Genomic DNA, 26,247 nt, shown 5'->3' on the forward strand with positions numbered 1-26,247 from the left:
TTGCTTTAATTTAGGAGTCCATCTCATTTTTTAATTCTGATTGGGTATACTTTGGGAACACCTCTAGTTTTAAGCCAGCCTTGCTCAAATTTATGTCCAAATGTATTACACTCTGTAACGATTTTCAATCACAAATGTAAAATAAAGAGATTACCTTTGAGGTCTCTTTCATTAAGACAAATGAAACGCTGCTATTTTATGATCAAAAGAACTGATTATTTTTGCCATTCATTTCAATAATGTGCTATGAAGGAGCCTGGTGTGGTCACATATTAGGGCTGTAACATCATAAATGAATAAAACATCTTGGCCTTATTGCTAATACCAGCAACAGCCACTCTCTGTAAAAAGGCAGAGCATCTATTGAAATGAAAGAACTAAAAGTGACAGACTAAGCCAAGGTCACTTCTAAGCCTCTAATACTAGCATTAGGGAAAGAGAGAAGGGTGATTTGCAGGTATCACTGTAAAAGCATTTAATGTGATCATAGCTACATAAAATACATCTGGTACATAACTGGGAACAAAGACTATTTGCTTCATTAAAGATTCTGTTGATTAAGGCCCATTCATAGCAAAGCATCTTGAGAGAGAAAGTTTCTAATTTTGTAAAAAATGTTCCTAGCACTGAAATACATCAAGAGATTGTGTTCTTCACAACTTAAATACATCAACTCTTTTTTTATACCCATTTTCTCTACTTGCATCAAGTCAAAGCAAAGAAAGGCATAGGATATCATTTCCTCTAAGTATTTTTCCCTAGAGGTCTAATAATACAAGCTAGTAGGAGTAATGTTCAAAACAAGATGTAACAGAGCTGTGGAACTGTTTGGTTTCTAAGAAATGCTAAAAATGTATAGGGGTTCAAGGGAGAAACAGGGAATGTACTTGGAAGAGAAAGCCATCACAGGCTACATCTAATAGAGGAAATCTTCTAGATTAAAAATAGTTGGAAGCTATGTATGACAAGCACTCCTGAGGAGTACATGGGCTTGTCCTTTTCTTACCTCTTTCTTCCCCGTGTGTCTGGGTTTTGGAGTGTGATAAATGGTCTCTTGGTCTGATGCAGTGCAGCTGCTGTTACATTTTTTTATTGCAGTTCCTCTGGCCTTCCCAGATCTCATTTTTCCAATTCTCTTCCTATTCTTATTGATGTTATTCAGGGCTTATTTCTCCTGCGATACTTCAGATGAATATATATGAGAGATATTTGCATATGAGAGCAATCTCATTCTCTCAACTTAGGGCTGTAATAATTTCACTGTGAGGGAAACAAAGATCTAATTTTTTAAGATTTTTAGTTTAGTCACTTAATCACTCTACAGTTTCAGTAAGTTATTCAAAAGCAGCACATGGAACAAGAATAACAAATGCTGTTTATGAAACTTTCAAGTATGTTATTTGCAAGATATATAAGCTTACAAAATATTTAAGCCTGCGTTGCTTATTATACTCGGGTAATTTTTAAAAAGAGGCATAAACGTTGCAAAATAAATAGAAATATAAATAGAAATCAGCATTCACAATGTCTGAGACATACTTTTTTGACACTTGTTATTCCACACATCTGACTAAAGAACTGTGAAAGAAAATATTCATAAAAATATACTGATTTGTACGTGTAAGTTCTTTCTGTACAATCTATTTGCTAAATAAACACAATCTATTATGACAATACTGAATTGCCAAGAAAAGTACCACTGCTTCATCCAAAGTTTATCAATAGTAAAACCTCCCTTTGATAAAAAGCAGTTGGGCAGCATTGTCCCTTAAGAAATGGCAACATTTCTGTTACAAACAACTAATAGATAATGTAATATTTAAGGTCAGTCTTTACATGTAATTTCTCTTTAAATTTTTTCCAGGCCTTTATCAACAGTATTTATTATAAAACAAGTAGGGAACTCCGAGTTATAAAGCAGTGACAAGCATAAAATTCAATCATACAGGTCTCAAAAAAGAAAATCCTGTAAGAGTTTAAAGCTAGCTGGTTTAAATAGTTCAAGCAGCTTTTGCATGTGATGGAAATGGGATTTTAACATACATCAAAATTTAAAGCCAACAAATACTCTACTTCCACAATAGCAAACATCAGGAAGGAAAGGCATGGGTTTTCTGCAGCATTTTTCAAATTGGTTTTGTCCACACAGGTGTCCAGTAACAAAGGTGCTATGAAGGCAGAATGCTACACTAGCGTATCTCCTCAAGAAATGTTCAAGCCATTGCTACACTACACTTCTCACATAGTACTCATTTAAGAGAAAAACGAGATGATGCAAACAGTGGTGCAGGCTGCAAGGGATAGGAATAAAGTTTATTGCAGAGGTGTTTCTTCCCTGGCTTATGATCCTTTACAGCCTGACCTCGACCCAGTAAGCGTCTCGGACCGAGCCTTCCTGCTCCTGTAACAGTGAAATATTGTATTTTTGACCCATACAAACTGGACAGTCACTGAAGTGAAGATACTGCTATTTTAGATTCAGATTATATCTCGTTTTTCCATAAGTGACTCATTCACTTTGCATCAGATTCATTTTGGGAAACCTGCATCAATAGGAACAGCTCAGTGGTAAGTCACATTCAGGTGGACTGCATTCTCTCACAGTGCTCATTTCCAAAATACTAATAATTCATCTACCCAAAGTAAGGCCTTTGCATTCATTTTTAATTGAGCATCTATTGACTGAAACTCCCTGTCAGCTGCAAATTTAGGCTTCTTTAACTCACAAGATTGAGAACTTTTAACAGGTTATATTCAAGCCTATCTTCAACCAGAACAACAAGCAGCAGCATGTTGCTACTAATCCTTAAAAGTATGCCTGAATGCTACACTAACAGAGACTTCCTTAAAAAGCAGTCACCCTGCTTTCATGGTTAGAAATCTAGACAGACCAAGCAAGCCAAGAGGCTAGAAGTCCAGTCAGGAGAAGTGCCAGAATAAATTGAGAGGAAAGGGTGAAAACCAAAAAGGGATAGCAAACCATTGTTTCCTGACCACGTGAAGTAATCTGCCAGTAACTACTGCCTATGAAAATAAGTTTTTCTTCAACTAACTCATGGATATTCAACATATTTAAGTATTATGCAAGGCGACTGTCCTAATGTTTAAATGACGCATGCACAAAGGAGTTATTTACCACAGATGAGCCCTATAGACCTAAAAGAGTGCACATGCAATCTCTCTCTGCCCATCTCAGTGTTTTATTAGTTGGAATTAGTATGAGTTACCCTGTCATTCCTCCACGGTAAAACGCAAATAATTAACAACATTGACAATTGTGGCAAAGATTTAACCTATTTAGATCAATGAAACAGATCAGTATTATATACAATATACCAGCCTCTAAGACACAAAATATAGAAAGCCATTTTCATCCTTGATAGTGATTAAATTACTTTTATTCCCATTTAAAATATACAACTTTGAAAAATTATGCATCATACATTCAAATATGAATTGCATTCTTAAGTGCCCTGATTTCCAGGTATCCTGTTGCTGGCCAGTATAATACAATAATCTGTCAACACTGTTTATTTACAGCCATAGGAGAAAAATCCCCATAAATAAATATTTTATCTGATATTGCAGCTTTTCCTTAAACACTTACATTTAGAAGTCAATTTCAGTAAGCCTCTTTCTCCCAAACACTGCTTCTTGTTCCTATAGGAGAAAACAAATTCCAAAAGATCCCAAAAAGGGCAAAAATGTTTAAGTCGGCTATTTTAGAAATAGCACTCAAGATATGAGTCAATTTAGCAGTGTCAGAAATAACCATTAAAGCTAACATTACCACCCAAAAGCAGTTCGAGAAAGCTCACTAACAATGCCATGAATCTTAATGGTCTTTAAGTAGTAATTTAAAAGCTTTAGAAAAATCAATACAAACGGTATCATTGGTACAGCAATACTGTTGCAGATACTATTAGGAGTATGGGAAGGAGGCATAACCTACAGCACCCCTGAAAAAGACCACTACTGAGAAATCTTTATGGCAGGGTTTCAATGAATTCATTTAAGCCTGACAGGAAGTGCCCCCTGCAGGATACACAATGCAGGGTGCAACACTGCTCCGCTTTGAGGCAACTTACTACTGCATAACTTCGTGTTACTTATAGAACACCAGAGATATGACAGGCATTTTTTAGACTGTAACATCCCTGTTCTGCAGAGCTTGAAGTCTTCACTACTATACAAAACACAGTGGGAAAAGAATGAGATTCAAATAGCAATGAGTGATCTATAGCATGTATTAAATCAGTTAATGGATAGGTAGAAGATAAGAACAGTAGGGGAAAAAAGTCAGCTGCTGAATTTTACACTGCATGAAGTATAGAAAAAAATTCGTAATTGCAGTTAGCCCTAATTTAACTGAAGCCAACATCATCATTTCTGTATCAGAACTGGAGAAAAAAAAAAGTTTATCACTGTATTAGAAAATGAAGTTATTAAGTTAGGATATCATACCAAACTGTTAACAGAGAAAAATCAACACAGGTATTTTAAAGTTGATAGATTTTATTTACAGTTTTGTTGGCAAAAGGTGGTGGGAAAGTTTAAAACATTTTAAACAGAGGGCACCATATTGTATTGTATGATGTATCAGTTCACAATCTTCAGTATCCAGCTGATCAAATAAAGCTAATCACCACTTAAAGAAGCATAATCTGCATGAGCTCCATTAGAGTATACTGCCTAAAAACACTCAGGCAGCTTCTAAATCAACACAATCGCTAATAAAAACGCAGTTCTGGTGAAGAATGTGTACTTTGATTTTTATACTGTACTGGTATCAAATTGCCCACTTACACTTGCATACTGGCAAAGCAGTTACACTTCCTACTTTTAGTTGAAAGTTATAATCTCATTTTCTGCAAATTTAGCTGTTGGATAATTGTGAACCACTCTGAATATTATACTGTGAGTGTAGTCAAGATTGGAGTAGATGAAATTGAAGGAAAATATTCCTGGTATATGACGTGCCTATGAGAATCAGCTGGGTAACCATAAACATCCCGTTTAAGAATTCTATTCAAAAAGGAAAAAAAAAAAACGTAGTCAGTTTTCACTTTGTCACATAGATTTAACTCCTCATTTGAGCTTTTTAATTCATTCTTCTAAATCAAGAGTGTTTAGTTCTTCTTCTAGTTCATCCAAGTCCTCTCCAGTAAAGAGATTTTCATCAACTGGAACTGCATCAATTACTCCATTTTCCAACTCCCCATCTCCATCATTATCTTCCTCTAAATCATTTTGCTCACTGCTGTTTATATCACCACCAGAAGCTTCACTTAATTTATTATCTGAAAATAAAAATAATTCTTACACATTTCAGTGTCACAAGTTTCTCAATCACTGAATCACAATCCTACTAAACAGGCTTTGAAGTCTTGAAACTATAAAGAAGTTACTTTATTTGAAATTTATGTAGACTTACATTGGTTAAATTGCATGTACTGATTAATATGCAGGTTTGGATCATCAATTATTAAAACAAGTTGAAAAAAAATAACTCAAACTCCCAACTCCTCGAACTCCTATTTTCATAACCGGGTCAAACTTAATGAGCTGCTCCTACTCAGTGTCTGCACTTAAAAGACTCAGGGTCCTAAAGATCAGGGTATGCATTTCATAAGCACACTAAGATCAAGACTTTGCTCTTAAGAAATTACAAGCTAACTTAAGCTAGGTAGAAAATATGAAGAAAAGCTTGGATTTTTGTTGATATTATTCATTCAATCATTTACTAAATCTGAAATTAAAAAAAAAGGGGAAACTGCTAAAACAAACATCTTAAGGATTTACTTGAAATGGCCATAAACACTATCTGTTATTTAAACTTGAATTTAAGAAAATAAGAAGTGCATGACATTTACTACAAGCTTTTTCTTTAGTAACTACATGTATCATTGATAATGATTTCACTCCCCTACCCTTTTTAAACAAATACTTCTTTTCGGCAGATCAATAATTCATTTCTATCTACCTTTGGGGAAGCTCTTAACAATTCAATCCCGTATTAGTGATGCCTAAATAATGAACTTACCATCTTTTTCTATTGAACTGTATGTGCTGAATCGCTCAGGACTAGCCACAGTAATACCAGTCTCATCTACAGCCTTTGGGACATACAGGTTCAAATCTATATCATTTATGCACACAGGGTCTTCCATCTGAAAAATAAACCAAGACGCTCTGCATGAATTTCTTTTCCACAGAAATTCTTATTTCTGCAGGATTTCTACAAAATTTTTTTAATCTTCCTTTTAACACCAGAATTTTGACAAAATATACCCTGTAGCAGTGTTAAATTAAAAAGCAAGCTTATTAATTGCACTGCAAGAGCTCTCAAATTAAAAGTTTTCAAACTTGAATGTAACCTGAAATATTACTCGTGTTAATACTGTTCCTTTACCTCATCGTCTTCTCCCGTTCCTTGAATATAATGGGTGTCATCTGCTTCTTCATCATCTGCATCAACCAACTCTGGTCGGAACTCAAATACTTCACGTCCACTAATCTATTCACAGAATAAGAAATCTCAATTTATCATTTGATAGAATTTATGTTGTTAAAAAAAAAAAGCAAGGAAAAAAAAAAAGCAAGGCAATGCCAGGGCAGCTACCTTATTACAAAAACTTATTTACTCTTTCTTACATTAAGAATTGGAGTGTGGAACATACCACCAATGCTTTGCCAGCTTTAAAATCTGCTTTCCTCCTCTCCATATCTTGCTCAGCCTTATCAATTTTTTCTTGTCTTTTTCTTCTCTTCCATGCAATAAAACACTCTAGAGTAATTTTGGTAACATTTGGTCCTAAGGCAGCACGCTGTCAAGTAAAGAGACAGATTAATCCTAGAAATTGTTTCCAAAGGCTAGAACAAATTAGAGATTTACTTATGCTTTCCCAGAAACTAATTGGAAACTTTTCTTTTTAATTCCTTCTTCACTCTCACCACTGTTAAACATGCACCATCAACTTAAGGTTTGACTCAACACATGATTTTCCAGTTAGTAAGATAAGTTAACATGAAAGTTAACATGAAAAGTGGAGGAGGAAAGAAACCAATGATAATAGCTGAGGTTCTCCCCAAATTGACACTGCCAGGCAATGGTGACAGAAATAAGCAGAGCAGCAAAGTAACACCTTCAGAAGGCCCCATTCTCTTGGTGTTGCTTCCTCATTACAGAGCCATGTGAGAACTAACGAGGCAGTGAGCTGGGGATGAGAAAGGCCCATAGAAACAGTTGTAATAGATACAAGGAAAAGTAGCAGTAAGAAATAGAAGCCTCCTAGAAAAGGATTAGCAACACCTGCACTAAGTATGCAGCTATAGTTTAATCTATTCACTAGGTAACAGTTTCTAAACAAAAGCATGAATCAAATACTACGCATCCTTCACCCTAGCTCATAAAGCTATAAAAACACTTTACACTTTTTAATTAGGAAGTTATTTTCAACTGTCTCTTTAGATTAATGAAAACAAATACCACCAAAAGGTACCTGTCTGAAACTTTACCTCTTTTTCTATTAGATCTTCTAAAGAAATTTCATCTTGCTTTTCCTCCTTCTTTTTGTCTTTTTTTAATACAAAACCTGGAGGGAGAGCATGGCGATACATGCAGTTGTCTCCTCCACCTGGACACACCCAAAACCATCCATATTTGTTGTTTTCAATAGCATCAAGGAAATATTTGCAGACCTGTATAAAACAATGGTTGTTAGCACTGCATTCTCTTTTCATCCCCAGCAATTTACACTACACATATAGCTACTACATGTCAAAGTACAGTAATTCAAAGCCAACTGTGCTCAAAACAGAAGAAACGTGAAATGCATTGCTACTAAAAAAGTAGACTAAAGTAGTGCAACTAGTTATCTAAAACTGATGCAGTCAACACGTTTTTCCCCTTAATATAATCCCAATTTAAAAAGACAGAATGACTCTGAACACTGGCAACTGTGTACTACCGTAAACCCAGCTGCACATGTAAAAGCATGCTGACAGTCTTTCTCTTCCTGCTCACCAACATCAGTGTAGCTCTAATCAAAATAAATAGAATCTGCCTCACATGTTAAACCTTCCAGTTCACGATCCTCAGGTAAAGATGCCATTCTGGAACTTTTAACAAGCAATTCATAGTTCACGCTTAACCATATCAAATTTTAACTTTTGCAAATTTAAGCAGTATCAATAGAATATTTAATTTTTTGGCATTGAAAACAAGGTGAAATAGTTCCGAAGAATGAAAAAGACATTAAGACATTATACCATTTAGTGCACAAACTAAAGAATATTCTTGAAGTTAGAGGTCAAGAATTACAAATGACTCAATTAATAGATTTCAGCTTACAGGAGAAAATTTTAACTTATATGCTTATATGTCACCCCGTACATAAATAAGCCAACTGTATACTCAGAATATTGTTATAATATTCCATTCAAAATCTTTAGATAATGATCACCATATCTAATACCAGTCTGCAGTTAATTCTCTCTACTACAGCTCAATTAAAAAAAAAAAAAAAACACCACAAAAAGGACATACTATTTGAGTTTTGGGTTTTTTCTTTTCCGCCTCACCATGCTTCTTGTTCACCACTTCTTCCAGCTTCTTCTCATCCCAGTTATCCATTGTATCTAGAAAAACAGATGGTTTCACAAAAATTCCAGATACTAAACAATGCTGTCAAGTTGCTTTTCTCCCTAGTAACAGTTTTAATATGCAATTCTTACATTTTAGTTAGTTTATAGAAAATAAATTCGGGCTTTTATTATAAAGTTTTCAAACTCTTCTATGCTGCTCACAAGACAATTACCTCAAAAGCCTTAGAAATTTATATAAAAAAAATACACACATGCATAAAGTGTGTTTCAGTTAAAGACTAAAAAAATGTGTAATTCCATCTGTACACTACCAAGCATGGACAAGGGAAAAGAAGAAAAGGAAGTTATCTTCCTTTATAATAAAGAGAATAAAAGAGAAGGTTGGAGGCTAATGTCCAGAAATACAGATGATATAACTTGAGGATCGAAAGAGATAATACCAAATTTTCTGTGTTAAAGTTAAAAGCAAGTTCCATCAAAAGAAGCAAAATCACCAATGGTAACAGTAGTAGTGCATCTATGAGATCCTGTCATATTCATTTAGAATATACACCCTAAAATTCAAATAAAGACTGAGACATGATGAATTGTGGAAAAATAAAAGAAATTATTTTTAATATAAAATCTCTAACACCTGCTAAGTAAAAGTAAAATCCAGAGTACTTTGCCAACAAATTATTTGGAGAAAGGAGATAAAAGTCACAGAAAAAAATTCCAAAGTATCCTGAATTCTAGAACCGTGCACATTTGGGCAAACACTAGTAATAGTTCTGGAAGGCAATGATGGTTGCTCGTTATGCTTCCTCCTTTTGCACTTCCGTTTTATAGAACTTAGAAGAAACTAACAACTGTAAGAAAGACTAAATATTGTACAACTTGCTACTTGTATAACATAATACATCACACAGCAGAATTAAAAAAAACACCATCCAATATCACTAGGTCTTACGTCTTTTTCTAAATAAGAGCTAAAGAATACTTGTGAGCACACTTTTTAAAGAAAGTTTCACTGTTGTTCATAATTTTGAACATAGTGGTATGGGTTGCCTTGGTTATTGACCAGGCTCTTCAGGATCATAACCACAAAACAAGACGACTCTTAATCTTAGAGTTTCAGAATCAGAATAGCTTAGTAGTAATTTTCTAGAAGTATTATACCTTTTTCAAGGTCTTCATCTCTTGCATCAATGTAGACACTTCGTTTTTCACACTTCCTTTCCAAAGACAAGTCATGAGAAAACTTGCACTTGTCTCCTTTAGTGCATTGTCCTTGCTTGAAGAAAGCACAAACTACAGATTTGGGGTCAGCACCTGAGTGAAGAAAGTTTTCATATTTTAATACTATTTTTAAGCAAAAACACAGAACTGGAGCAAAAGATGTATATTAAAAGTTCTGAGAACAATGTCTGGGATCATACAATCTTTAGGATCTGTAGAGAATGAAAACACGTTTTTAAAAATAAAAACTATTTAATGTGAAGTTCATCACAAGTAAATACTCTCCTGAACGTGTCATATTTACTTTGTATAGCATGATATTTGCAATAAGTATCAAAGCAGGCACTTGACTATTTAAAGAAATATGGATGGCAGTGTGCCCGAGTGAATTATTCATTCATATAACACAATACATATGAGATATCACTCTGTGCAACTTCTTCCCTATACAATAAGCTATTTTTGCCTCTAATACACAGTAAAGCACCTTCTGGATGTCAGCCTTTCCTTAACAGGTCAACAACGCACTAGAATAAATTGTAATAATCTAACCTGCACTCATTCAGACTACTTTCTTTCTCTAATAATAGAAATAAGATGGCTGCTTGTAGCCCCCAAAATAAACAACTGTTGCTACAGTATGAACTATTCAATCAACCTAACTACAGTTTAAGTAAATATCATCTCACCAAAGGAATTATTTGACCATTAGGAGATGAGAAAAGAAATGAAAGCAGGTAGAAACATATTTATGAGACACAACTGAATCAGAAATGCTTTACTTGTAATATTCATTAAGTGTTCATGTAAGATTTCAAGCTCGAGTTTTTCACTTGCTGATTTTAAGCTTGGTGCAAGTCACCAGTGACTACAGTACGTACAGCAACACCTGTTTAAAATCTTAACTAAAAATCTAGTTTTTAAACACTGAGTGGATCCCTAAAAGAACTTCAGGTAATATAGCTCTCCTTGCTGGCAATCTCAATAGAAAGGCAAAGCTTTAATTAGGAAGTTATTAGTCTTCTGAAATAACTTTAAGTCAAGAGCTACTTTATTTGGAGAAAGCTGACCACTGCAGATCATAAACAGAAAACAGGCCTTTGTGGCTGCTAAGTGCCACAGTGAACAAATATCAGGTTTGCTTTAAAGACATACATGGAAATCACACTTGTTTAGTCAAAAAATACTGCACATAACTTCATTAGTTCCAGAAAATTAATAACAGAAAAGAGTTGATAAAATTTAGTTAATTCCTAAAAGTATAATTTTTTTTCACCCACATGGCAGCCAGTTGTAGAGTTTCCTAGAAGTTTCCTAGGAAGGCTCTGCAGAGGGACCTGGACAGGCTGGATCGATGGGCTGAGGCCAACTGTATGAGGTTCAACAAGGCCAAGTGCCGGGTCCTGCACTTGGGCCACAACAACCCCAGGCAACGCTACAGGCTTGGGGAAGAGTGGCTGGAAAGCTGCCCAGAGGAAAAGGACCTGGGGGTGCTCGTTGACAGCCGGCTGAACGTGAGCCGGCAGTGTGCCCAGGTGGCCCAGAAGGCCAATGGCATCCTGGCCTGTATCAGAAATAGTGTGGCCAGCAGGAGCAGGGAGGTGATCGTGCCCCTGTACTCGGCACTGGTGAGGCCGCACCTCGAATACTGTGTTCAGTTTTGGGCCCCTCACTACAAGGAGGACATTGAGGTGCTGGAGCGTGTCCAGAGAAGGGCAACAAAGCTGGTGAAGGGCCTGGAGCACAAGTCTGACGAGGAGCGGCTGAGGGAACTGGGACTGTTTAGTCTGGAGAAGAGGAAGCTGAGGGGAGACCTCATCGTGCTCTACAACTACCTGAAAGGAGGTTGTAGCGAGGTGGGTGTTGGTCTCTTCTGCCAAGTAACAAGCGATAGGACGAGAGGAAATGGCCTCAAGTTGCGCCAAGGGAGGTTTAGATTGTACATGAGGAGAAATTTCTTTACTGAAAGAGTGGTCAGGTCTTGGAACAGGCTGCCCAGGGAAGTGGTGGAGTCACCAACCCTGGAAGTATTTAAAAGACGTGTAGATGAGGCGCTTAGGGACATGGTGTAGTGGGTATGGTGGTGTTCGGTTGACAGTTGGACTCAATGATCATAGAGGTCTTTTCCAACCTTAATGATTCTATGATTCCATCAAACACTCTTAAACTTACATTTCATCACAAAACTAGTTTGTTCAATAACAAAGTTCAAATAAGACCACACTTCCAAAACCAAGTCCTACTACTAACTGTGAGGTAGGACAGAAGTAACTGGAAAATTTTTACTGTTCTGATTTGAATACAAGTTTTCTGTGAAGACAAGTAGTTATCATATTATATTCCTTGTAATACCTGGATGTTCATGTTTCCATAAGGAGACAGGCTGCTTTAAACAAATATCATCACACACACCAAAAAAAAAAAACCCAGACTCATGCCACTGATCCAGAAGCGTCTAATTAATGAACCTGAATACAGCAAAGTCTCCATTGCTGCTCTGTCAATATTAATGTAGCTTTTGATTTTCTAATAGTCTAGTAACCCCAGATGACTTCCTAAAAAAATGTCAAATCGTTACTAACAAACTACTTGGTACACTAGATAAAGAAGGAAACAGACATATCTACTTTATTAAAAAATGAACTAGCATTTTTAAAGGGTTATTTTACCTGAAGTAGGTACATGAATAAGAGAACATAAATGAAGAGAATTCAGTTACTCATACCTTTGCTAATTTTCTGTGCAGCAACCACAGGCTTGAAGAGTTCATTTAATTCTTGTAATTCTTTTTTCTTATCTTCTTTTTTTAATTTCTTCTCACTCTCTGTTTGAGCAGCCTATAACAACCCCAAATTTTAAGTTATTAATATATAATTAGAATGACACTACTCACTTCACATGAACTGTACATTAAAATAGCAAATAATTTTAAATAAGTTTATAAGGGGAGGAGGAAAAGAACCTGTGATTTCTGAATTTCTCAGAATTCCTGCCCTTGCATGAATGGCCAGTGCCATCTAGTGGTACTGACCTTTCAAACAAAAGAGATTTCAAATGCAATTTGTCAGAGATGCTGGTACGTACCATTAAATGACACAGTTACTTCTATTCCACCTTGACAAGCTAGGAAATCAAGTGAAAGATACTGAGACTAAGGAGAGGAAAAGTTGGTTGCTCTTTTGTGATACATCAGCAGTGCAACTACTCAATGCAGTTACTTCAAGATCTACGCAAAAAGCTTCTCTATCTTTAGTGCCCTACATGCTGCTTTGTTCTTTCTCTTCATGTATACCAGTAGCACTTTCAGGAAATCTGTCTGTAGAAGTCAGGAACTGCTTTTAGAACACTTTTTTTGTTTTAATTTATATCAATTCATTGATAACCAGTGGTTTATAAAACAAGAACATTCATTTTATAGGTATTAGTGGCCAAGGTCTGAAAAACAAGCTCACCCAGTAAAAGTTTGTGTATTAAAAAAAAAAAAAAACCAAACAACTGTGACTCTGCCTTACCCTTTTTGGATAAGCCAGAAAAGGCCTGTATCTATACCTGAGTGGTAGAGAGGGATGAAGACAGATGAAAGAGGACATGGGAGAAACATTATTAGATTATTTGATTCTTATCCTTACGGGAAGCTAGTGAGACTTAACACCACTACACAAATATGTGGGGTACTTTATTGGTAAAATACAGTGTAATATTAAAAAAGGAGCTTTGTTCCTGCGGTGAATTTGGCAAGAAAATGCCAAATTGTTTTAAAAGGGAATTGATTAATTTGGTTCACATACAGAACGCTCAGTTTTCACATTGAAAGTCCACAAATCCTATTTTATATAGCAGACCCACATATGTCAACTACAAAAAGTAGTAGTTTAAGAACGCTTTTGTTTCACCCTGGGGTTCTAAAAGCACGGAGATGAAGCTTGCCTTTTTTTTCTTTTTAAACAAAAAACCTTGACAGCATTTCCATTTGTATCTCAGGACACAACAATAATTGCTTTAAAGTGTTTTTTCTTTCTCAGGGACAACCCTAACTGAAAACCATTTTACAGGGTAAGAAAGGTATAATCAGGTCTAAAAATTAGCTTCTGACATCCATCAGTCAACAGAGCATTTGAGAAACAAATTATTTTAGGTTGGCTAATTTACATACTGGTATTCCATTAAATGCTACAGATTCAGGGATTTCATGTAGAAATTTCAGAAGAACTGTTTGAGTAACACCAATGTTTCTGAAGTGACATCAAGCAGTCCTTTCCACTACAAGAAACTGTTAGATCTAATGACCCGAATATCAACTTTACCTTTAAAGTCGTACTTGACATTTGTTAGTTCATCCTTATGTTATGCAAGGAATTTAACATAAATTATGACATCATGAATTTAGCTGATGCAAATGTAAGCTGCATAAATACTTAGCAACTAGCTTCCCTAGCACTGTAGGGACAAGAGGCCAGGCTCACTTCCATTATAAATGGAAGTATTTTCATGAAATTTGTGCTTTCTGACTAAGTGTAGTCTAAACATTGAACATTGTATCTCAGCCACATCACGTTTTACTTCGTCATACAAAAGAAAAGCAGGGTAGTAGACAGTGGCTCAACATTTCCATTTCTTTGACCAGTTCACCAAATAGATGCAGACTTGTCAGACTTGTTTCCATTTTAAATTATAATAAATACTTCCATAAGTAGAACAAGCAGCACATATGGGTTTATACATTTTTTTAATCTTCCCCCAATTCCAATTTTAATATTAGTAACAACTACTCTTATTTTTAATGGTTCATTACTACTTCTATTAGGTGGGAATTAAAGGGAAAAAAGAGAAGGAATATATAACCGCACTTTGCTGATACCCAGTTTGTACAATTTACTTTCAGGTATACCTTAAACTCAATTATGTTACTATTAGAATACTGTGTAAAGAAACACACACCTTTATTAGTCGAGTTTGAGTTTTTTGATACATAATTCTCAGCTAGAAAAACGTTGCAAGAAGATTATCTAGTTAAATCCGTGCTAGTCACAATATATTAGGCAAGTAACAGCTCAACTTTTTTCTACTTCAGTATTATATGACAATCTATATGTATAGTGAAAGATGATTTCACTATACCATGGGAAAACATTACAGATTAAATGCTTACCTGACGTGGATTTTGCTGACCAAATTTAACCTGGTGAGTCACAGCCTTGATAAATTTCTGTTGTTTTGCACCTTTTTTATTCTTTAGGCCAAATGTTTTGTCCTAAATCAAGAGATAAATACAGCCAAATGAATTGAAACTGTCCAACACCTGGAACATGCTTAAGCTGTTACAAAAAAAAAAAAAGAAAAAAGACTTGCCACTCCTCTCAGGTTTTCAGTTAAACACAGACTATTCCTCTAGCAACACAAGCAATCCAAGAAATAGTACGGGCAATATTTACACTCCTCACATCATCTTTAAAATTTGCTTTTCAAAAGAACCTACTAAATGCTGCTTTTGTGTAAACTATTGCTTTTATCACCAGACCTACTTGTGTCCAAATATTAGCATGAGCGTATACACACAGTGTTTTCAGGCCCCTCAAAACAAAAGTACAAGATATTTTTGGTGACTACCCAAATAACATTGGAGGAAAATATGAAGACTGAATAGCCATAAATACTGCTCTTTTTTTTTTTCCTATCTACCTGAAATCACTTATTACTTTTATCTTCAAGTATTAATAATTTGTTATGCAGATTAATATTGCCACATAACATATTACTTCGTATTTTCAAGTATTTTAAGCTTTTCATTTTCTAACTCTACTAGTTTGAAGAGAAGTCTTTCCCCTATGTCAAGTCCAGACAGATGTTTGTACTTCCTAAACTCCACTGCAAGAAGTTTCTGTTTACTGCCTGAAACAATTCTTACTCTACATCTCTATAGTTTTATTGTTACAGACAGGTTTCTATACCAAACATATTAAAAATTTCATTAAAAAAAGAAAGAGATAGCTCACTTGCACACAAGTATCTAAAGCAGAAATTATTTTTTGTAACTGAAATACCTACATTAAAAACCTATCCATGCCTTTGAACTGATATCAACATTTTTTTTCCTTCCAGGAAAAAGTAGCAGATGTTTATCTAGTGATAATACCTAGTTCAACCATACTTTTGGAGACCCTAACAATCCAAAAATATATTATAAAAGAATTACAGAATAAACAGCTCCAAATTTCCAGAGTCATCCTGTTTTCATTTGCAATGTATACCCTATTAACAGCACCTAGTCCTCTGTTACTTTATGCTATTTTGAAAAGTCTGTAATTTGTCAAAATAACTAGTTGGGAAAGAAAATAGATCATTCACACACTTGATTTCTGTGGCAAACACCACATGGAATAAATAATCTCTATGTACTTGAATTATGTAATAAATTATTGTTAATAATCAATGCAAGTTTTTCCCCATTTCAGCTGCGTTTTTTTGTAATAAAAGGCAGAATTTTCCTATGTAGCTAAATTCAGCAAGAACATTAGAAACACCGAAGCCAACAGAGAGAGAGAACAACCTAATGTTTCCAAAGAACATAGAAACAATAATCTGCAGTGCTAGATTTAAAAGAACATTTGCGTTACATGGATATTCTGCCTAAACAGCTGAGCAGCTATTAACTTTCTTGCCAACAGATGCAGGCAAACATTTAATTTTCTATAACTACTCTCTCCTTGTACTCTCAACATAGCTTTTTTTTTTGTATAGTGCAAGGTTTGCATGATTATCCTAATAACTAACATAAACATACCCCCAGCAGTTTTTTTAAAATCTGGTTTTATTATGGAATTGAGCATCAGAAGTTTACATATAATATGAGATACTACTGATTAATCCTCAAACTATTTTGCATTCAACTTCTATGAAAGATTTACTAAACTGCTATTCCAGGAAATGCCTCCTTGACCACACAGGTCAAATTGTATCAAAAAAAACCAAACCAAACCATACACGTTTTAACCTGAGTGAGAAATGCAAACTTAGACCTCAGAAAGCCGGACTCAGAAAATATAGGAACACATTGAACACAGAAATGGAGAAGGGATAGAGCGAGAAAGAAAAAAGGAAGAGCACTCCTGTCAGATAACCTTCAGTCCAAAACCAGCTCTGGCCAGAAAACAGCCAGGCTGAAAACCCAAACCCCAGTCCAAGTAGCGGCCACCAGCACAACTTAAAGGGCAACGGTCAGTGATTTGACAGATCTCGGCAGCGCTGGGGTCGCCAAAGGAACCAGCATCCCCCGGAACAGTGCTTCTGGGCTGGTCTGCGGCACCGATCAGGCGTGCGTGCACATACCCCTCCGCGCACATCAAATTTTTAGCTTTATGACCATTTCCTCGGCCGCTTCAGCTGAAGAGGCGGCCTGCGAGCCTGGCTGTCCCCGGGCCATGACGGCAGGCCTTCGGGGAGGCCGGCTGCCGCCGGCAACAGCGTCCGTGCCTCCGCAGCCGAGGGGGTGGCAGAGGGGGGCGCAGGGAGAGAGCTGCCCGCGTCGGAAGGGAAACGGCAGGAAGCGGCAGGCCCCAGCAGGGGCAAGGAGAGGGCCGCGGCGGGAGAGCGGCCCGCCCGCCCGGCGTCGGCCATGGCCCCTGGGCTCAGCGCGGCCCTGCTCGCCTCACCTCGATGATCTTCTCCTTCTTCTTCTGGTCCGCCTTCTTGCTGCCCCCCGCCGGCTGCTGCTGCTTCTTGGGGGGCATGGCGGGGAGGGCGGAGCGGCCTCGGCTCTCGCTCGGGGGCTCTCAGGGCCGCGGGAGGGCAGGGGAGGGCGGGGCGGGGCGGGGCGGGGCGGCGCCGCCGCCGCCGCCGCCGGGGAGGTGCGACGGATCCCGCTCAGCAACGCCGGCGGCCGCGGGGCACGCTGGGAAGGCAGCGCGGGGCGCGCCGCGCACTGGAAGCTTAGCAGTGCGAGAGGGCCCAATTATCTCCCGGCAGGCAGCGCGCGGCGGTTCGCCGGCCAGGCGCTCCGTCTGACGTCATGGAGGGGCGGGACACCCCTGGTGGAGAGTAGCTCCGCCCCGCGGGCGGTGAGGCCGGGGCGGCCGGGGCAGTGGTTGAGTGGGGGGCGATGGCGGTCCCTGAAGGCCCTTCCCGGCCGAATCGCTATCCAGCACTGGGAGAGCTGCCTTTTGGTAGTCAGGGAGTGCTTCCCCAGAGGGAACTGTGGCCGGTTGCCCTTATGAGCAGTGGCTGGATGGAGTTGTGCTCACCGACAGTACCTTCAAAGACAGTAACCTGCCAGCGAGCAGGGTGTTGAACTTGCTGCCACTGCTGAATTTGCTGGACCCAGCTAAACACCGTGCAATCCTTCTAGGCAGTCTACCCTTACTTACCTCTGCCAGCTCCAAGGCTTCAAGGAAGCAATCTGGAAAGCAGCAAGAAGTTGGATTACTGCCTAAATGGATGCAGAATGATGGCTGAGTACACATTTCTGTTACCTGCAGAGGCGCAAGGGAAAACTCGGGACAAGGGTCAGCCTTATGGAGTCAGACACCCTTGTCAGTGGCACTGCACAGCCCTCGTAAGGCCAAATGGGAAGCCTCGCTGGAAAAGCGGCAGGTGGTGAACAGAGTGTCGGCAGATTTGTGAGCAGCTGGACGTAGGACAACAACCAGCACCCACCATAGTGCTGTTTGTCTTCAGAGAGCACCTGAGTGCTGAATCACTATTGGCCCATACAGGATATGTATTTTATGGAGGGAGTGGGGATGAGTAAAGTGATAGTGCATTCATGCATGTATGTAGCTGTATTTTTTGCTGCAATCTCTTTGCCAAAGGAGGGAAAGCATCTGCTGTATGAGGACTCAGGACACTGCTGCTTATTAACAGCAATGATTTCCTTAGGATCAGCTATGAAATAGCATCCTAGAGAACCTACAAGCTAGACAATCAAATGTCAGGGAGAAAAATAGACTCTCCCAGGTTATTTCAACAGTCAAGTAATACATACATCTGAAGTCAGCCACTTGCATGGTCATCTTTATTCGCTCAGAGTTCCACCTGACAAATACATCTTCCTCTAAAGACTGCCTCCAAAAAACAATTACAGTGCTGAACTCTGATTCTATGTTGGGTGCACTGACACATGCTCACCAGGGATTAACGGGAGAGAATTTGGTACTGCAAAGAGGTCAGATGTTTGAACATTAGCTACCTACTGCCCAGGGGAACTCTGCTGAATAAACCATCCCTTGTAAATAAGCAGTCTTTCTGTGTGCAGAAGGTATGCTCTGCTTTATGTATTTTACGAGAATGGAGTCAGGTTTGAGTGCGTGGAATGATGCTAGTCTGCCTCAGGGAAGATAAGCTTTCCATTTATCTCTTCATTTTCTTTCAAAGAGCCAAGGTTGGGTTTGGATTCCACCAAGAATGGCACAAATCTTTCTGTAAAAAGGGTGAAACAATCCCAAATGGACTCCAAATGCCTAGGTAGGATCACAGTCTGGTACATAAATCCCATGGAGTTTCTTAGCCTTGACATGCACTGCTGCTTTCTCATGCTATGGCTTGCATGCATGTTCTCTTTCATCATGCCATGAGTGTCATTTTTCCTTTGGTTTCATGAGATGGGCTTTCCTGGCTCTTTCCTTCCCACACGTGTAGGAGTTTCTGCAACAGGAAGAAATGCAAAACTTTGGTACTATGTTAGCTGTTTGTGAGTGGTACCTGTTTCCTCTAAAATGACTAGAAAAAATGCTTTGGAAAAAAGCAGAATGTATAGGGGCACATATGTTATCCAGATCTGCCAACTTTTGATTCCTGAAAAATGTTCCAATATCAAAATAGTAGTTGCTGATAACAGATTTTAAGGTCTGTCTGTTTCAGCTACTATAGCGCAAATTTCCTTTCTCATTTTGAGTAAGGTGCTTAAGTCTTGCTATGATGTAGTTTCATACTTCATACAGTAGGTGCGGATTCTTCTGTTCGTCACCAAGTTTAGTAGTTTCTGGTAAAATCTGCATCCAAAAATATTTTAATAACAAGGCGTATTTTTAAAATGAGCTCATGGACCAGAGGTAAGAAAACAGGCTGTTCTGTAAGCAAACAGCAAGCGGTTCATACAAGACTTTAAGCACCCACAGATCCCCAACACAAAAGATCCAAATAGTTCAATAAAATATCTTAATTTTCAGAGTGCTTAGCTAAATAACTGTACCAGCCATTTGTTACACGTCACTATGCTCAAAAAGGATGGAATATTTTGGTTCTACAGTATTGGTTCTACATAGTCTGCCTAATATAGGAGATACAATTTCAGATTTTTTTTTTAAGATCAGAATCACAAAGAAGCATGAGGCAATGGAAGGTCTAAGAGGCTAACTGATTAATATGCATACTTTATTACATTGGGTAAAATTTGTAATAACCAATGAATTCTTGATCCATCAGAAAATACATAGCAGCACACAATAGTTGGAACCTAACACAGGAGGAATTCAGTCTCAAAATGAGCATATGTTGTTTGAGCTATTGGGACAACTTGCTGCATTAAGTCAGTCAAGGTCCCACTAATGTCATTCTGATTTCACTGTGCCAGAAGCCAGGCCATAATGTTTTCCTTTCCTTTGAAATGTATTGCATTTGCAGCAAAATTCATCAGTATCTTCTAACTTAAATGAAAAATTATTCCCGTTTTGTTGCCTCCTCTCATCATGATCTGAAAGAATTAGTGGAAATGAAGATTATCATAAATATTTTATTTTATATAGATTATAAAAACCTGCTTTGTGGTCTGAATACATTCAGCAATTCATTTAAGTAGTTCCCATCCTTGTGTTGTAAGTTCACATGATGAATTTTGTATTTTGATCACTTGTTGTCCTGGTTCCAGCTGGGACAGAGTTGATTTTCTTCCCAGTAGCTTGGGGGGTGTGCTGTGTTTTGGGTTTGGTATGAGAGGAGCATTGATGGCCCATTGATGCTTTGGTTGTTGCTGGGCGGTGCTTGCACCGGGGACTTCTGGTTTCTCTTTTCAGCCTCCCATGCCCTGCCCCGTGCACAGGAAGCGGTGTGAGGGGGAGAGCACAGCCGGGGTGGTTGACCCCTGGCCAATGGGGTATTCTATACCATGTGACATCATGCTCACTATAAAAACCGGGGGGGGGGGGGTTCGCTCCCCGTTCATGACACGCAGTCAGCGGTCACTGAGCAGTTGCATTATGCATTCTCTGCTTTGTATATTCTGTTATTGTTGTTGTTCTCAGTGTTATTATTACTGTTCTACTTCGTTTTATTTCAATTATTAAACTGTTTTTATCTCAACCTGGGAGTTTTCCTACTTGTGCCCTCCCGATTCTCTCCCCCATCATACTGGGTGGAGGTGTGCTGTGTGGGATTTATTCACTGGCTGGGGTTAAACCACGACAGTCCTTTTTGGCGCCCAACGTGGGGCAGTGAAGGGTTAAGATAACAACAGATTAATTAGAGCATATTAAGGAATTTATATCTGTTAACATATTAATTTATCTGATCTGCACCATGCTCTTGTTTTTGTTGTACCTGTTAAAGATTGGTGTTGGGTTTTGTAGTCTGCTGTGCTCTGCCGTGACAGTCTGCTGTTTTGCCTCCTGGGAGATTTGTTACTAAAACGCTGGCATTGGGGGTTATTTGGTATTTGGGATTTGGATTTGGTATTTTGTAACTGTGTTCTGGGTACCACCTCATGGAGACCATTATACCTCTTCCTCTGAGAGATTTTTTATGGAGGAAATAGAGAATGGCACCCTCACTACCTTCCTCTATGATGTCTCCTTCGTTAAAATAACTTGTCAGTACCTTGAACATCCCTGGGTAGTTAAGATACATCTGTTGGTACTCCTTGGGAATATTGTTGTGGTTTCATCCAAGGTTAGTAAGCAATTCAAGAATGTCATCCAGAGATCTGCCCCAAGGCTGGATAGTTATGAGTGGCAGGGTGAGTGGGATAGCATGGGCAAATGCCTAGGACGGTGGGCACCCCCAGTGCTTTAGAACTTCACCCCTGAGCAAGTGCAGAACCCTGAAAAAGTAGTAGAATATTTGGAAAAAGTATGCTGTCACCCTGGCCATTCTAGGGAGACACAAATCGCTGCTGTGCTGGGGCCTGGCCCACGCCTACTAAGCCGTGTTCAACACTATTCAGAACCCCCAAGGGGAAGAGAAGGTCTCTGGATCTGATGACAACAACAGGCCCTGCAGCTCCCCCACCCCCTACAGCAGGCACAGCAGCTACTCCACCTCCTGTGACAGAGAACCAACCCATGCCGGTATCAGTCGCCCCTATACAAAAAAGGAAATGCACAAGAAAATCAGCTCATCTAGTAAGGGATGAAAATGAACCAGGGCCATCACAAGAACAGGAGGAGGAAGAGGCAAAATCCGTAAATGAGATGGTAACCACCCGATCCCTATCCCTCAGTGAGCTGCAAGATATGCGAAAAGATTTCAGTCATCATCCAGGTGAGCACATTGTCACCTGGCTGCTCCGCTGCTGGGATAACAGCGCCAGTAGCCTGGAATTAGAGGGTAGGGAAGCCAAGCAGCTGGGATCCCTTTCTAGGGAAGGGGTCATTGACAAAGCGATTGGACAAGGGGCACAAGCCCTAAGCTTCTAGAGGCGACTCCTGTCAGGTGTGAAGGAAAGGTATCCCTTCAAGGAAGATGTTATATGCCACCCGGGAAGTGGACCACCATGGAGAAAGGTATCCAGTACCTGAGGGAATTAGCCATGCTGGAGGTGATTTATGATGACCCGAACAATGAGCAGTTATCCAAAGATCCAGATGAAGTCAAATGCACTCGACTCACGTGGCGGAAGTTTGTACGGAGCGCACCATTGTTGTATGCCAACTCATTGGCAGTAATGACCTGGAAAGGTGGAGAGGAACAAACAGTGGATGAACTGGCTGGCCAGCTGCGGCAATACAAAGAAAGTCTCTCTTCCTCCCTATGGGCCTGTGTCTCTGCTCTCTGAGAAACTGTCTTGGGAGGTCCAGCACTTCAAAGAGGATATGTCCTACTCCCCACCTGCACGGGCCAGTATCTCAGCCGTTAGGAGCAAGCGTCCCTCTGCACAAGAGAGAAGATGTAGTGGGTACACACCCCAGGGCACCCTCTGGTTTTACCTGCGTGACCATGGAGAGTACATGAGGAAGTGGGATGGAAAATCTACTTCGACCCTAGAGGCACGGGTATGTGAGTCGCAAGGAAAAACAACGACAAAAGGAGGTTCTTCCAGGAAAACTGCTGCTCCAGTCTCCAGTGAGCAGCTCCCCAGACAGAGTGGAAGGGCTGATTCCACTTCCAGTCTTAATAAAGGGACTTCTGATTCGTACTTACAAGAAGTGGATAGCGAATATGATGACCAGGACTAGAGGGGCCCTGCCTCCAGCCAGGTGGAGGAAAGGGACAACCGGGTTTACTGGACTGTGTGGATTCGATGGCCTGGCACATCAGATCCACAGAGGTATAAGGCTCTCGTAGACACCGGTGCACAGCGTACCCTGATGCCATCAAGCTATAAAGGGGCAGAACCCATCTGTATTTCTGGAGTGACAGGGGGATCCCAAGAGTTAACTGTATTGGAGGCCGCAGTGAGCCTAACTGGGAATGAGTGGCAGAAGCACCCCATTGTGACTGGCCCAGAGGCTCCGTGCATCCTTGGCATAGACTACCTCAGGAGAGGGTATTTCAAGGACCCAAAAGGGTACCGGTGGGCTTTTGGTATAGCTGCCTTGGAGACAGAGGAAATTAAACAGCTGTTCACTTCACCTGGTCTCTCAGAGGACCCTTCTGTTGTGGGGTCGCTGAAGGTCAAAGAACAACAGGTGCCGATTGCCACCACAACGGTGCACCGGCGGCAATATTGCAACAACCGAGACTCCTTGCTTCCCATCCATAAGCTGATTCGTCAACTGGAGAGCCAAGGAGTCATCAGCAAGACTCGCTTACCCTTTAACAGTCCCATTTGGCCAGTGCAAAAGTCCAATGGAGAGTGGAGACAGTAGACTATCGTGGCCTGAACGAAGTCACGCCGCCACTGAGTGCTGCCGTGCCGGACATGCTAGAACTCCCATACGAACTGGAGTCAAAGGCAGCCAAGTGGTACGCCACAATTGACATTGCTAATGCGTTCTTCTCAATCCCTTTGGCAGCAGAGTGCAGGCCACGGTTTGCTTTTACTTGGAGGGGCGTCCAGTACGCCTGGAACCAATTGCACCAGGGGTGGAAACACAGCCCTACTATTTGCCATGGACTGATCCACACCGCACTGGAACAGGGTGAGGCTCCGGAACATCTGCAATACATTGATGACATTGTCGTGTGGGGCAACACAGCAGATGAAGTTTTTGAGAAAGGGGAGAGAATAGTCCAAATCCTTCTGAAGGCTGGCTTTGCCATAAAACAAAGTAAGGTCAAGGGACCTGCCCAGGAGATCCAGTTTTTAGGAATAAAATGGCAAGATGGACGTCGTCAGATCCCAACGGATGTGATCAATAAAATAACAGCCATGTCCCCACCAACTAGCAAAAAGGAAACACAAGGTTTCTTTGGTGGTGTGGGCTTTTGGCAAATGCATATTCCAAATTACAGTCAAATCGTAAGCCCTCTCTACCAAGTGACCAGGAAGAAGAACGACTTCAAATGGGGCCCTGAGCAACCACAAGCCTTTGAACAAATTAAACAGGAGATAGCTCATGCAGTAGCCCTTGGACCAGTCCGGGCAGGACAAGATGTAAAGAATGTGCTCTACATCGCAGCGGGGGAGAATGGTCCTACCTGGAGCCTCTGGCAGAAAGCACCAGGGGAGACTCAAGGTCGACCCCAGGGATACAGAGGATCCGAGGCCCGCTACACTCCAACTGAGAAAGAGGTATTGGAAGCATATGGAGGTTTTCAAGCTGTTTCAGAAGTGTTTGGTACTGAAGCACAGCTCCACCTGGCACCCCGACTGCTGGTGCTGGGCTGGATTTTCAAAGGGCGGGTCCCCTCTACACATCATGCAACTGATGCTACGTGGAGTAAGGGGGTTGCGCTGATCACATAACGGGCCCAAATAAGAAACCTCAGTCGCCCGGGAATCTTGGAAGTGATCACGAACTGGCCAGAAGGCACAGATTTTGCAATATCCCTAGAGGAGGAGGTGATGAGTGCTGAAGAGGCCCCACTCCAAAACAAACTACCAGAAAATGAGAAGCAATATGCCCTGTTCACTGATGGGTCCTGTCATCTTGTGGGAAAGCATCGGAGGTGGAAGGCTGCTGTATGGAATCCTATACGCCAAGTCGCAGAAACTGCTGAAGGAGAAGGTGAATCGAGTCAGTTTGCAGAGGTGAAAGCCATCCAGCTGGCTTGGGCATTGCCGAACGAGAAAAATGGCCAGTACTTTATCTCTATACTGACTCATGGATGGTGGCAAATGCCCTGTGGGGGTGATTGCAGCAGTGGAAGCAGAACAACTGGCAGCGCAGTGGAAACCCATCCGGGCTGCCGCATTGTGGCAAGATATTGCTGCCCGGGTAGAGAACTGGGTTGTTGATGCTCATCTGGTTTAACCCCAGATGCTCACGTACCCAAGAGTCGGGCCACTGAAGAACACCAAAACAACCAGCAGGTAGATCAGGCTGCTAAGATTGAAGTGGCTCAGGTGGATCTGGACTGACAAACAAAAGGGTGAACTGTTTATAGCTCGGTGTGCCCATGACACCTCAGGCCATCAAGGAAGAGATGCAACATATAGATGGGCTTGTGATTGAGAGGTGGACTTGACCATGGACACTATTGCACAGGTTATTCATCAAACAAGCGAAGCGAGTAAAGCCTCTTTGGTATGGAGGACAATGGTTGAAATATAAATACGGGGACGCTTGGCGGATTGATTATATCACGCTCCCACAAACCCAACACAGCAAGTGCTATGTGCTCACCATGGTGGAAGTAACCACAGCATGGCTGGAAAACATATCCTGTGCCCTATGCCACCGCCAGGAACACCATCCTGGGCCTTGAAAGCAAGTCCTGTGGCTACATGGCACCCCAGAAAGAATTGAGTCAGACAACGGGACTCATTTCCGAAACACCCGCACAGACACCTGGGCCAAAGAGCATGGCATTGAGTGGGTCTATCACATCCCCTACCATGCACCAGCCTCCGGGAAAATCGAACGATACAACGGACTGCTAAAGACTAACCAGAGAGCAACGGGTGGTGGGACATTCAAGCATTGGGACACACATTTAGCAAAAGCCACCTGGTTAGTCAACACTAGGGGATCTGTCACTCGAGCTGGCCCTGCCCAATCAAAACCCTTACATAACTGTAGAGGGGGATAAAGTCCCTGTTGTGCACAAAAGACATATGCTGGGGAAGACAGTCTGGGTTACTCCTGCCGCTGGCAAGGGAAAACCCATTCGTGG

The 26,247-nt window shown here is 40.4% G+C and overlaps 2 protein-coding genes across 2 annotated transcripts in view; both read right to left on the reverse strand.

The window, feature by feature from the left end:
• Positions 1 to 6,075, reverse strand: part of ITGAV (integrin subunit alpha V) — a 66,775-nt gene extending 60,700 nt beyond the window's left edge. The window contains exons 1-2 of the mRNA XM_075153691.1: positions 6,044 to 6,075; positions 3,608 to 3,660 (exon numbers count right to left, since the gene is read on the reverse strand). Coding sequence (XP_075009792.1) covers positions 3,608 to 3,609 — 2 coding nt within the window. The 5' untranslated portion in view covers positions 3,610 to 3,660; positions 6,044 to 6,075. The remainder of the gene's footprint in view (positions 1 to 3,607; positions 3,661 to 6,043) is intronic.
• Positions 4,498 to 17,688, reverse strand: ZC3H15 (zinc finger CCCH-type containing 15). The gene is made up of 10 exons (XM_075153696.1): positions 17,475 to 17,688; positions 14,975 to 15,076; positions 12,551 to 12,662; positions 9,766 to 9,918; positions 8,549 to 8,640; positions 7,519 to 7,701; positions 6,681 to 6,827; positions 6,413 to 6,517; positions 6,044 to 6,170; positions 4,498 to 5,300 (listed from the first exon to the last, which is right to left on the reverse strand). The coding sequence occupies exons 1-10, from the start codon at positions 17,550 to 17,552 to the stop codon at positions 5,107 to 5,109; spliced, it is 1,293 nt and encodes a 430-aa protein (XP_075009797.1). The 5' UTR covers positions 17,553 to 17,688; the 3' UTR covers positions 4,498 to 5,106.
• Positions 17,689 to 26,247: the final 8,559 nt, after the last annotated feature.

The sequence above is a fragment of the Calonectris borealis genome, chromosome 6 (assembly GCF_964195595.1).
Source record: "Calonectris borealis chromosome 6, bCalBor7.hap1.2, whole genome shotgun sequence".
In the NCBI taxonomy this organism is placed as follows: domain Eukaryota; kingdom Metazoa; phylum Chordata; class Aves; order Procellariiformes; family Procellariidae; genus Calonectris; species Calonectris borealis.

What these genes read in the sequence shown, in the direction of transcription:
- ZC3H15 (XM_075153696.1), bottom strand. Translation starts at nt 17,552, where the DNA reads ATGCCCCCCAAGAAGCAGCAGCAGCCGGCGGGGGGCAGCAAGAAGGCG. An exon ending in AAGATCTAATAGAAAAAGAG is followed by an intron (nt 6,828 to 7,518) that starts GTAAAGTTTCAG and finishes TTTACTTGACAG; the next exon opens with CGTGCTGCCTTAGGACCAAA. An exon ending in CAGTTCAATAGAAAAAGATG is followed by an intron (nt 5,301 to 6,043) that starts GTAAGTTCATTA and finishes TTTTATTTTCAG; the next exon opens with ATAATAAATTAAGTGAAGCT.